Source organism: Amblyraja radiata, chromosome 2, assembly GCF_010909765.2.
Source record: "Amblyraja radiata isolate CabotCenter1 chromosome 2, sAmbRad1.1.pri, whole genome shotgun sequence".
NCBI classification, from domain to species: Eukaryota; Metazoa; Chordata; class Chondrichthyes; order Rajiformes; family Rajidae; genus Amblyraja; species Amblyraja radiata.
This window is the reverse complement of record NC_045957.1, coordinates 11,931,338-11,943,962: the sequence shown is the minus strand read 5'-3', so window position 1 is coordinate 11,943,962 and position 12,625 is coordinate 11,931,338. Positions and strand designations below refer to the sequence as shown.

The following is a 12,625-nucleotide window of genomic DNA, read 5'->3' as shown; positions in this document are numbered from 1 at the left end:
TATTGCCAATGTGAAATAAACCCTCAAATATATCAAAAAACAAATAACATGAAAGGAGTATTGGCTATTCTAACAATCCACGTTAAATTGTGTGTTACTGGACTATCTCTGTCACATTGGCAGCATTGTGGCGCAGCAGTAGGGCTACTGCCTTACAGCTCCAGAGACCCGGGTTCGATCCCGACTGTGGCTGCTGTCTGTACGAGTTTGTATGTTCTCTCGGTGACCACGTGGGTTTTCTCTGGGTGCTCCGGTTTCCTCCCACACGCCAAAGACGTACAAGTTTGTAGATTAATTGGCATCTGTAAAAATTGTAAATTGTCCCTGGCGTGTGTAGGATAGTGCTAGTGTACTGGGGGGGGGGGGGGGGGGGGGGGTGATAGCTGGTCGGCGCGGTCTCGGTGGTCCGAAGGTCCTGCTTCATCACTGTATCTCTAAAGTAAACATGCACAGAGCTCTACTACAAGAGCATCAAAAAAGGTAACAAACTGGAATAAAAAGCATTAACATGTGTTACCGTGGAATATATCAATTGATTTTGACCCACAGTACTGCATTTTAATTAGGTATGGGGAAACAGCTGCATTAGAGCAGTGTACCTCTTATGATGGCTTCACACAAGGGTGAAAAGATGGTGTGGACTTGTCTCCACTGGGGGAAACACTGCCTGTCTGGGGGTGGGTGGTGCGGAATGGGTGCAATTAGTCAACTGTTAGAGCACGTCATTAAAATGGATTCTGAAACACAGCAGATCATCGTCGGCTTATCGTGGCGTTTCACACGGGGTGGTTCGTCTTTGTCACACCCGTAAAATAGTTAAACCGTGAATTTTGCCAGGCTTAGAATAAATTAAGATCAAACTAGCCCACAAGCTGCTTCAGCTGTGTATTTGAAAGCAAACCTCTTATCCACAAACAAGCCAAAAGTCAAGAATGACATTTCTCCTCGTGGGTTTTTACTCTGCAGATCGCCTTTCCCGTCGATTTGAGGAAGGGTTACCGAGGCGGTCGGTTGTCTGGTCATTTTCCTCCACAGATGCCGCCCGAGTTTCTCCAGAACTTTTGTTTGGTGTTTGGTTTTTTTCCTCTCGTTCCAGATTCCAGCGTCTGCAATCTCGTGTCGCCCGTTTCATTTTTGTCGGCTGTGGGCCCCCCCCCCCCCCATTGTGTTAAAGCCCCTATTGCGGGGGGAGTGGTGGTGCGGTTCGGAGGCAGTGAAGATGCTAGAAATGAAAGTCCTTTCTCATTGATTCAGTTTTGTTCTCTCAATTGAGATGTTTCCATTTTCCTGTGCTACAGAAGATGGAGGCACTGTGAAGGCATCTAGCCAAAGTCTAATGAAGTCTCGTCATTTTTTTTTCTTTTCTTCCCCCAGACAAAAACTGGATGGATGATAGCATGTGTCTTCAAGCAAAGCTGCCCAGCGTTAAGGAATAATGGCCGGGCACCATCGGACAACAGTCAGATTGTCCGCGCTGGCCGAGCGCTTCCGTGCATTTTTCCTCAAGTCCTTGTACTTGTCCTCACATAGCCGGGAGAGTGCCTGGAAAATCCAAAGGAGACCGAGGTTATAAATGCACGGCCAAGCACACAAACTCACAATTAGAAAAGACACAAAATGCTGGAGTATCTCTGGAGCGGGACGGGCGACATATGTAGGAAGGAACAGCAGAGGCTGATTTACACCAAAGCCAGGCACAGCTTGCCGGAGTAACTCAGCGGGACAGGCAGCCATCTCTGGAGAGAAGGAATGGGTGACGTTTCGGGTCAAGGCCCTTCTTCAGGGTCGACCTGAAACGTCACCCATTCCTTCTCTCCAGAGATGCTGCCTGTCCCGCTGAGTTACTGCAGCATTTTCCGCCTATCTCTGGGGCAGGCAACATCCTATACATCGCGAGACCAAGCGCAGGCTCGGCGACTGTTGGACACCTCCGCTCAGTCCACCAAAACCTACCTGATTTCCCGGTTGCGAAACACTTTATCTCCCCCCCCCCCCCATTCCCACACTGACCTCCTCCACTGTCAGAGTGAGGCCCAGTTCAAATTGGAGGAACAGCACCTAATTTTTCATTTGAGCAGCTTACACCCCAGCGGCATGAATATTGCCTTTTCTAACTTCAAGTAACCCTTGCTTTCACTCCCTCTCCATCCCTCCCCCTTCCTAGTTCTCCGACCAGTCTGCTTGTCCCACTGATTGAATGTTATCTCTGTATGTTTCGTTGTCACCTTCTCCCAGCTGACAATGATTCTAATATATTATGTTTTCCTTGAACTTGGTCCCCTTTGATGTCTCATTTTCACACCTTACCCTTCCTTATCTCTTGTCTCCCTCTTCCCTGACTGTCTGAAGAAGGGTCTCGACCCAAAACGTCAACAATTCATTCTCTCCAGAGATGCTGCCCGTCCCGCTGAGTTACTCCAGCTTTTTGTGCCTATCTTCAGTGTAAACCAGCATCTGCAGTTCCTTCCTCCACAATTGAAAAAAAACTATTTCGGAATATCGGGAGCTACACACTTTATCTACATTCCCACACTGACCTCCTCCACTGTCAGAGTGAGGCCCAGTTCAAATTGGAGGAACAGCACCTAATTTTTCATTTGAGCATCTTACACCCCAGCGGCATGAATATTGCCTTTTCTAACTTCAAGTAACCCTTGCTTTCACTCCCTCTCCATCTTCATTTTTGGATTTATAGATGATCTTTTCCTGAAGGTTATTCAATCAGGCAGAACCAGCATTGACACACAGACAACTTGTGTGACATTTGACCTTTTAACACTTAAAGCAAAACCTTTTATCCCCTTTGATTTAATTGTCAGCTAACACACAGTTTTACTGAGTAAATAAATACGGCTCATTTACACATCAAGGAGGTTAATTATCATCCTCTTCTGGCTTGCAAGCCGCATTTATATATGCTAATATAAATCAACTTCAAGCCTATAATTAGTGGGGACAGCTGTGAGAATTGTATTTAATTTCCATGTTAATCATATACTGTATTCAAAAGTCCCTGATTGGACTGATCCATCCAGGGGGAGGAATCTGCATACGGACAGGGAGTGACACAGCTGGCGGCCTGGTGCCATCGCAACAACCTGGAGCTCAATGCTTTTAAGACAGTGGATTGTAGACTTTAGGAGAGCTCCCCTCCCCCCACTCCCCATCAACAACACTGCAGTCACATCTGTGGAGTCTTTTAAGTTCCTTGGAACCATCATCTCCAGGGACCTTAAATGGGGGGGGCCACCATCGACTCCACACAACAGAGGATGTACTTACTGCGGCAGCTGAGAAAGCACTCTGCCACAGGCAATGATAGTCCAATTCTACACAGCCATCGTAGAGTCTGTCCTCACCTTCTCCATCATGGGCTGGTTTGGCTCAGCCACCAAGCACGACACCTGGAGGCTGCAGCGAATCGTTCGATCAGCTGAGAAGATTGTTGGCTGCAACCTTCCCTCCATTGATGAACTGTACACTGCAAAGGCCGGGAAGCGAGCGGGCAAGATCATCTCTGACCCCTCTCACCCTGGCCACAAACTCTTTGAAGCTCTTCCCTCTGGAAGGCGACTCCGGACTGTCAAAGCCGCCACAGAGAGACATAAACACAGCTTTTTTCCACGAGCAGTAGCTCTACTCAATAAACAAAAATCTGTAGCCTGCTTTTGCTCTAGTATTTTATTTGATTCTTAAAATATTTAAATTATAAAGTTTTATTCTTAATTGTTTACTATATCCTGTTACTTGCGAGCAAAGCACCAAGGCAAATTCCTTGTACGTACACATACTTGGCTAATAAAATTTATTCAATTCAATTCAATATTCAAAAATTTATTCAATAAAATATATTCAATTCTAAAGACCAAAATGCATCTTTGAAGCAACGCAGCTAATATCTGATGAAAACCACATACTTGCAAAGGTGTGGATATTTAACAAAACGTTGGCTTTGTTACAGGAGTGCTAATTAAGGAAGGAGAAGTTAAGCCGCAACATCAGAACACTAGCTTTATTTCGTTAAACTCCCCGATGATTGAAGCCACAGATCGACACAGAACGCGGGGGTAACTCAGCAGGATGGGCAGCATCACTGGAGCTTAGGTTTCTGTGGCAAATCAGCCACACTCACACAAAATGGAAGGGCAGGCTGGAGAAGGTAGTTGGTCCACTACAGTTCCTATTTTCATCGATGTTCTATTGCATCTGAAAGAGGATCACCAGGAGTTACTGCCCCATGAGGCTGTCACCTCAGCACATATAAGAATACAAGACCATAAGACAGAAGCAACAGGAGGCTATTTGGCCCCTCTACCTGTTGCACCATTCAATGCGATCATATTGATCCTACTTTACTCCAATTTCTTGTCCTGACCCAATAATCCTTAATTCTCCTACATTGAGTCATTCAGTGTGGAAACAGGCCCTTCGGCCCATCTTTCTCACGTTAACCAGCATGCCCCATCTACACTAGTCCCACCTGCTTGCATTTGGCCCCAATAAACCTATTCTCTCCATGTGTCCGTCTAAATGTTTCTTAAACGTTGTTGCTGTCTCCACACTAGGACACAAGGTTCTCAATCACCTTCCTGATACTCCGTCTCATCATTATTTGATATCCAGCCCACAACAGTGGTGTCGTCTGTGAATTTGGTACATTGAATTAGATTTGTAATTGGCTGCGCAGACATGGGTTGTAGATTAACCGTTATTAATTCATGCAATTTATAACCATCACCACACATATGTGCATGCCACCCTTTACATGGTATTACGGTACTACACAAAGACTTGCTCCCTCTCTCTCGCTCGGGCACTCTAGTCAGTAAAGCCAGGCGCGAGCAGCTGGCTGTTTGAATCTTCCTGTGTACTTAATGGAATAAAGTTGGATTTCACCATGCAAATGTTTTTCATATGGGCCTTCGATAAACATGGTGTCAGAGTCTTGAATCACGTCTCCAACTATTTTGCCTGAATTTATTTTAGTTTTTTTTTTTTACATCGAATCATGGATAGTTCCTTACACAGGCCAGATCTTTTGGTGTTCAACAGTGAGCTTGCTGAACGGTGGCGCATCTTCGAGGTGGAATTCGGGATTTTCATTGATGCTGCCCACCCTGCAGCTACACCCCACACCATTGCAACAATTCTCCTCAATGTAGCGGGAACAGAGGCTGCCCTGCGGGCACAGGATTCCCACTATGCCCCAGAACATACCGATCCGGTAACACATGTGGTGACCCCAGCAGAATCCATCAATGACCCGGCCTGCCTCCTCCGAAAGTTTAGAGACCTGTGCCAACTTCGCACCAACGTTATCATGGAGCACCACAAGTTTGTTTCCCGCAGCCAACAAGAGAGCGACACGGTTGAATCCTACATTGGTTCCCTTAAGAACATTGCATCCAGATGCCACTTCCGAGACCGTGACGTGCTAATCCGCGGCAGACTCGTATATGGCATCCTGAATGATAAGGTGAGAAATCAATTACTCCGGGATGAGGAGCTTACACTTGATAAGGTTGAACGTGCCTGCCAGGTTGCAGAATACACTGATACCCATACCAAAGCCTTGGGACCAGAGCCACACTCTGCCTATGATATCCATGCCTTCTGTAGATCCCCATGACAAACATTACCCCTCAACAATCGCCTAAACCCCCAGGGAAAGCAACATCATCTAGTCAATAACTGTAGTAATTGCAGTGGCTCAGACCTGAAATTTCATGAGCAATGCCTCGCTTATGGCACTATTGTAAAAGGAAAGGCCACTTTATCCGGTGCTGCCGCGCCCGTGCGAACAGGGCCCAGTCACAACAATCTCTCTATGTTCTTGAACCCACACTCTCCCACGAGGCACTGACTGAAACAGCAGAACCACAACCACAGCACCAGCACGAAGTCAGCCAAAACATACATTCCTGATTCTGTGGCTACAGACAGTGATCCCATGACAACGCTCAGTATCAACAACACCAAGGTTGCTGCTAAGATAGATACGGGGGCTAGATGTAACATGATCTCACTGGTAGACATCCAAAGAATTCACAACAATGAAACTGTTCTGAAAACAAACTCAAAGTTACATCCATTTGGTGGGGGGTAATTTCAACCAGTTGGTATGGTTATGGGCCTGTCCCAGTGTACGAGTTCACCCAAGAGCTCTCCCAAGTTAAAAAAAAAAAACAAACGCGTGGAAGCAGGTAGAATGTACATAGCGAGTACGTCGGAGCTCGGGACGTCTCTTAGCGGCTCGTGACGCTAACCGCAGGTACTCGGGAAACGCGGTAAGCTCGGGAAGGCTCGTGAAGATTTTTCAACAAGCAATCTACTAGATGACGATGCCAAAGCGCCACAGACGCTCGCCCTCCTCGAGGCCTGCACTGTCAATCGCCTCAATCAATATTGAAGGCTTCTCCAGATGCAAGGCAGACATACTAGCAACAGCGGCCAAACGCTTCGACATAGTGTGCATGCAGGAAACCCACACCGGCCCTACACAACACCGACCAGCCATCCCTGGAATGAAGCTGGTGGCCGAGATCCGACACAGACAGTATGGGTCAGCTGTATTCAGATCGAAGAGGTCTGCACCCACACCACCGAAGGGCAAATGGAAACCATCACAGTTGCCCTCCCAAACATCTCTGTCACATCAGTGTATAAACCCCCCCAAAGTCCATTCCTCCACTCTGAACTGCCAGACAGATGCAAGAGGAAATACCACATTAGCATTGGGGACTTCAATGCCCATAGCTCATTGTGGGGCTATGAAGTGAACAATCAAGATGGAGATGAAGTCGAAACCTGGCTCGAGTCGAAACACCTGACCCTGATCCATGACGCCAAACTGCCAAAATCTTTCCACAGTGCCAGGTGGAAACGAGGATATAACCCAGACCTTGTTTGTGTGAGCAGCGAACTATCATCCAGAGCTGTGAAAGAGGTCCTGGACCCTATCCCCCATACGCAACACCGGCCAATCACCATAACCATCCGATCCGCTCTCCAAGCAACAACCGTCCCCTTCCGCAGAAGGTTCAATCTGCGGAAGGCCGACTGGCTGTCATTCCAACAGGAGATCGAAGACTCCATCCCCAGCATTCCATCACACCCCAACAACTATACCATGTTCACAGAACTGCTGAAAAGGTCAGCCAGGCGACATATACCAAGAGGATGCCAGACCGAGTACATCCCCGGGCTGTCGGAAACATCCAGCGATCTACTAAAAGCCTACCACAGGGCATACCACGAGGACCCTTTCTTCTCCACCACCATGGAACTCGGAGAGACCCTGTTGAACACAGTCGGGGAGGACCGAAGGCAAGTCTGGAAGGAGTTGATAGAAAACACCAACATGACCAATAACAGCAGGAAGGCATGGGCCACAATCCGCCGCCTCGGTGAAGACCATACCACACCGCCCACGCTCATAACAGTCACAGCAAACGCAGTTGTAGCACAGCTGGTGGCAAACGGTCATAGCCAAAACCGGCGCAGACCCACAGGAGAATACCGCCGGACAGCGGTAACAGACCGCCTACAACCAGCCAGCGCTCTCACCAAGCCCTTCGACCTAGAAGAACTCGAAGCTGCAATGAGCATGCTGAAACCTGGGAAAGCAGCAGGAATCGATGATGTACTGATGGAAATGATACAGCACCTTGGACCTAAAGCAAAGACCTGGCTCCTAGCAATGCTGAACTCATGCATGGCACAGAAAACAACCCCACCTGTATGGAGAAAGGCCAAGACTGTCGCAATTCCCAAACCTGGAAAGGACCCATCATCCCCAAAGAGCTACAGACCCATTTCCCTCCTCTGCATCACCTACAATCTCTACGAGAGGCTACTACTCCAACGCCTTATGCCACTTATAGGCTCCAAGCTTACTAAAGATCAAGCTGGCTTCCGCCCTGGCCGCTCCTGTGCCGGGCAGCTACTGAACCTCACCCAACACATTGAGGACGGTTTTGAGTGCAAACTCATCACCGGAGCAGCTTTCATAGACCTCACCGCTGCCTACGACACTGTCCAGCACCGCACCATGATCAGGAAACTTTTTGACATGACTGGTGACCTCGACCTGTGCCAAGTCATCAAAAGCCTTCTCAACAACAGGCTCTTCTTCGTTCAACTAAACGACAAGAAGAGCAAATGGAAAGCCCAAAGGAATGGCCTACCACAAGGCAGCGTACTGGCCCCCCTCCTCTTCAACATCTACACCAACGACCAACCACTTCCCCCACAATGCCGCTGCTTCATCTATGCTGATGACCTCTGCATCACCACCCAACAGGAGAACTTCCAGAAGATCGAGTCTGTCCTGGAAAGCGCCCTCCAAGAGATGACAACCTACTACAATAACGACCACCTGAAACCCAACCCATCAAAAACCCAACTATGCAGCTTCCATCTTAAAAATCGAGATGCAGGAAAACAACTGAGCGTCTCATGGGATGGCCACAAACTCTCCAACCACTTCCACCTCATGTACCTCGGAGTCACACTCGACAGGACACTCTCTTTCAAAACCCACCTTCAGAACACCAAAGCCAAGGTCAACACTCGCAACAACATCCTGCGCAAACTGGTAAACTCAAAGTGGGGCGCTGATCCACCAACCATCCGTGCAACTGCCCTAGCCCTGTGCTTCTCCACAGCTGAATACGCGTGCTCAAGCTGGAGCCGCTCCCACCACACCAAACTGGTTGACACAGCCCTCAACGACACCTGCCGCATTATCACGGGATGCATAAAGACAACGCCAGTCCCGTGCCTCTACGCCCTAGCTGGTATTGCCCCCCCCCCCCCCCCATATCAGACGATCCATCATCGCCCAAGACGAGCGGAGAGCACAGGAGATCGATACCAGGCACCCCCTGCACGGACACACAGCACCTCCACCCCGACTGAAATCCAGAGCCAGTTTCTTGCAGACAGTCCCACCTCTCCAGACAACCAAAGAAACAGCAAGGACCAACATTGGAAAGATGAATGGAACCAGCTCAACACACGAGCCCACGACTGGATGGAGAGAGGAATCACTCCGACTGAATGCCTCGCCAGCGGGCACGACCTCCCATGGCCAACCTGGAAGACCCTCAACAGATTATGAGTGGAGCAGGGGAGGTGCAAAGCACTTATGAAAGCATGGAACTACCAGGCAGAAGACACATGCAGCTGTGGAGCAGTACAGACAATGTCCCACCTACTGGAGTGTGACGATGCCCCCCAGTGCAGCCCCCAGGACCTGGCTGAACCGACCCGACCAGCTGTGACCTGCGCCAGATACTGGCAGAACGACATCTGAGATTGCAACGGACTCGAAGAAGAACATGTTGAAAAATGTCCACGAGAGCCCCGAGTACCTATGAGCGGCTATTACCGTCATTCTCCGAGTTCGAATCAGAGGAAACTTGGGAGAACTCTTGAATTAACTCGTACAGTGGGACAGGCCCGTTACATTACAATGCCATCTAGCGTGTCAAGTTTACAACTTGGAATTTTTCATCGTAAAAGGGGAGGTGCCTCTCCTTCTGGGCAATGATGTTGTAATATGAACCTAGTTTTCTTCAGCAAAACTGTGTATCAGCTGTCGACCTCTCAAAGTCCTACCCAATAACTACACGGACAATACAGAGATCTTTTTGACAATCAGCTGGGCAAGCTTCCCACAGAATACAGCATTGTGACTCACAAGGAAGTTGAACTTGTTCGTTCTCCTCACAAAATCCCGCACGCAATGACGGACCGGGTCAAAGCCCCTGTCAACGACCCCTCCTCCTGGGTCTCCACCCATGGTTGCAGCAGTCAAGAAGAACAAAGACGAAATAAGGATCTGCATCAACCCTAAGGATTTAAATACTGCCATTAAACGGGCCACACCACCCAATACGGACGGTGGAAGAAGTCGCTGCCAACCTGGGTAAAGCCACAGTTTTTTTCTGTCCGAGATGCAAAGAACTCATTTTGGCAAATGCCACTAGACCATGCATCCTCCATGTTAACCACATTCGCGACGCCCTTCGGACGTTACCGATTTTTATGAATGCCATTTGGCATCAATTCAGCCAGTGAGGTTTTCCAGCGTGCTATGGAACAACTCTTAGCTAGTTACCCATGTTACATAATTGTGGACGACATCCTGGTCACCGGGCGCAATGCACAAGAACATGACTCAAACCTAAAACAGGTCCTAGATCTTGCCAGGGAAGTAAATCTCAAACTCAACCCTCTCAAGTGTAGGTTTCGGGTCGACTAAGTGACTTATATGGGCCACGTGTTCACCAACAACGGACTCAGGCCAGACCCGTCTAAAACCATTGCCATCAACAAAATGCCAGCACCTATGGACGTGACTGCTCTACAACGATTCTTAGGCATGGTAAACTACCTGGGAAAATTCATCCCAAACTTCAGCGAACTATCAGCCCCACTGTGACAACTGACCCACAAGGATAGGCACTGGTCCTGGCACCAACACCAGCAGAGGGCATTTGAAACCCTCAAACAACTAATGTCTTGCGCCCCAACCCTCGCTTACTTTGATGCCAAATTACCCGTCACCCTCACCTGTGATGCCTCCCAGTATCGACTGGGCGCTGCTTGTCTACAAGACGACAGATAGGGCTCCAGACCAGTTGCCGATGCCTCCCATACCATGACCGACACTGCACAGCGCGACGCTCAAATCCAAAAGGAGCTACTTGCAGTAACCTTTGCCTGCAAGAAATTCAAGGACTTTATCTTTGGCAACCCGTTCATGGTTGAAACAGATCACCAGCCCCTGGTCAGTATCCTCAGTCAGCTGATCCACACGGCACCAGCGCGCTTACAATGCATGATGATGGAACCACAGAGATATGACATCAGACTAACCTACAGACGTGGTAAGGACATACACTTGGCTGACACCCTCTCACGGGCACCTCACCCAACCTGCGAAAACCACCTGTCTGATGATGAGCATGAGGGGTACACGGTTATGATGGTCTCCTGGCTCCCATCTGCTGGTTTATACATCCTAGAGTCACAAACGACTGCAGACAAAACGCTACAATCGCTGGCCACTATCATCCGCCACGGCTGGCCAGGAAACAGCACCATCTGCCACAAGCTGCCCGCCCATTGTTCCCTGTCCTGGTCATTCAGGACGGCATGATAATGAAAGGACACAAGGCGGTCATCCCGACGTCGCTTCACAGCAAGTGCTTTGATATTGTCCATGGGGGCCGTCCCGCTGCAGAAATAACCCTCCAACATGCTAAAGGTATGCTGTTCTGGCCAGACATGGCTGACTACATTCTCGAGAAGGTTGCTGCCTGCCCGATTTGCAACAGCCTGACCCCACACCAACAGAAACAACCACTTCTCCCGCATCCCACTCCAGACTCACCCTGGTCCACAGTGGCAGCCGACATCAGTGGCACGGCAAACAATACCTTGTTCTAGTCGATTCCTACTCAGGATGGTTTGAAATCGACCTGCTCGGTAGCCCGACCTCAGCCATGGTCATTCAAAAACTCACTCGCCACTTCTCTGTCCATGGAGCATCCCTAAAGCTACTCTCAGACAATGGGCCTCAGTTCTCCAGTCAACTCTTCAAGAATTTCGCGAAAAACTGGGACTTCCACCACATTGCCAGCAGCCCCGAGTGCCCACAACTCAACGGCCTGGCTGAGCGCATGGTAAAAAGCGCAAAAGAACTAATGGAACGCTGGGCCGGCTCTGATGTCGACTTACGCAACCTTCGGAACATCGTCCGCGACCCTCTCCTGGGATTTGCAGCCGAACGGCTCATGTCACGGCGAGCCCGCTCCACTCTCCCTATGGCCAAGCAACTACTAGAACCACTAGTTTGTGTACCGTCAGTTATCCAATCCCAGCTCCAACGCCGCCGCAACATACAAAGAAAATACTACGATAAAACCAGCTCTCCGCTTCAAGGTTGTCCGCTTGCAGTCACTCCGAGGTTACGACTACCTCGGAGTCATTCTGGGGTCCACCGCAGAACCAGTATTGACAACGGCATTTATCGGCGAAGCCGCCAACACCTTCTCCTGGTTGATGAACCGGCACCTCCACGTCCCTACCCGGACCAGCCCGCTGGTCTCCCCTCACGCTCTGCCAATGCTGCTCCAGCAATTCCTCTGGCAGTGCCAGCACCATCCCTGCCTTCCCCGGTGCCCCAAACTCCACCGGTGTCTTCTCCTCCGCATTCACCCGATAAGGGACTTGCTTCCCCAGTGAAGGATGAGGTGTCTGCTGGAGGTTTTTATCGTACACGTGCAGGTCGTGTCTGCAAGCCAAACCCGCTAATTGGAAAATTTACCGGCTATACCTGAACTGTGCATGACCTGGTCAGTTTTATGTGCTCACATGGGGCCTTACATCGCCCGGCGCGGCCTAAAATGGCCGTGGGACTTACCATCGCCCGCCTGGGGCTTCAACATAGGGAGAAAAATGGAGAGCAGGGGAGAGAAAAGACCTTGCCTTCCATCACAGTGAGGAGGAGGTTCACTGTGATGGATGTTTGTGTGAATTGGTTGTGTGTCTAGTAGGAATAGTTTGTATGTTTGTATGGCTGTAGAAACAGAGTTTCGTTTGAGCCTCACTGAGG

The 12,625-nt window shown here is 49.4% G+C and overlaps 1 protein-coding gene across 1 annotated transcript in view; it reads right to left on the bottom strand.

Annotated features, from left to right (window-relative positions):
- Positions 1-868: 868 nt before the first annotated feature.
- Positions 869-12,625, bottom strand: part of ccny (cyclin Y) — a 207,154-nt gene continuing 195,397 nt past the window's right edge. The window contains exon 10 of the mRNA XM_033042142.1: positions 869-1,542. Within this exon, the coding sequence (XP_032898033.1) occupies positions 1,426-1,542 (117 nt within the window). The 3' untranslated portion in view covers positions 869-1,425. The remainder of the gene's footprint in view (positions 1,543-12,625) is intronic.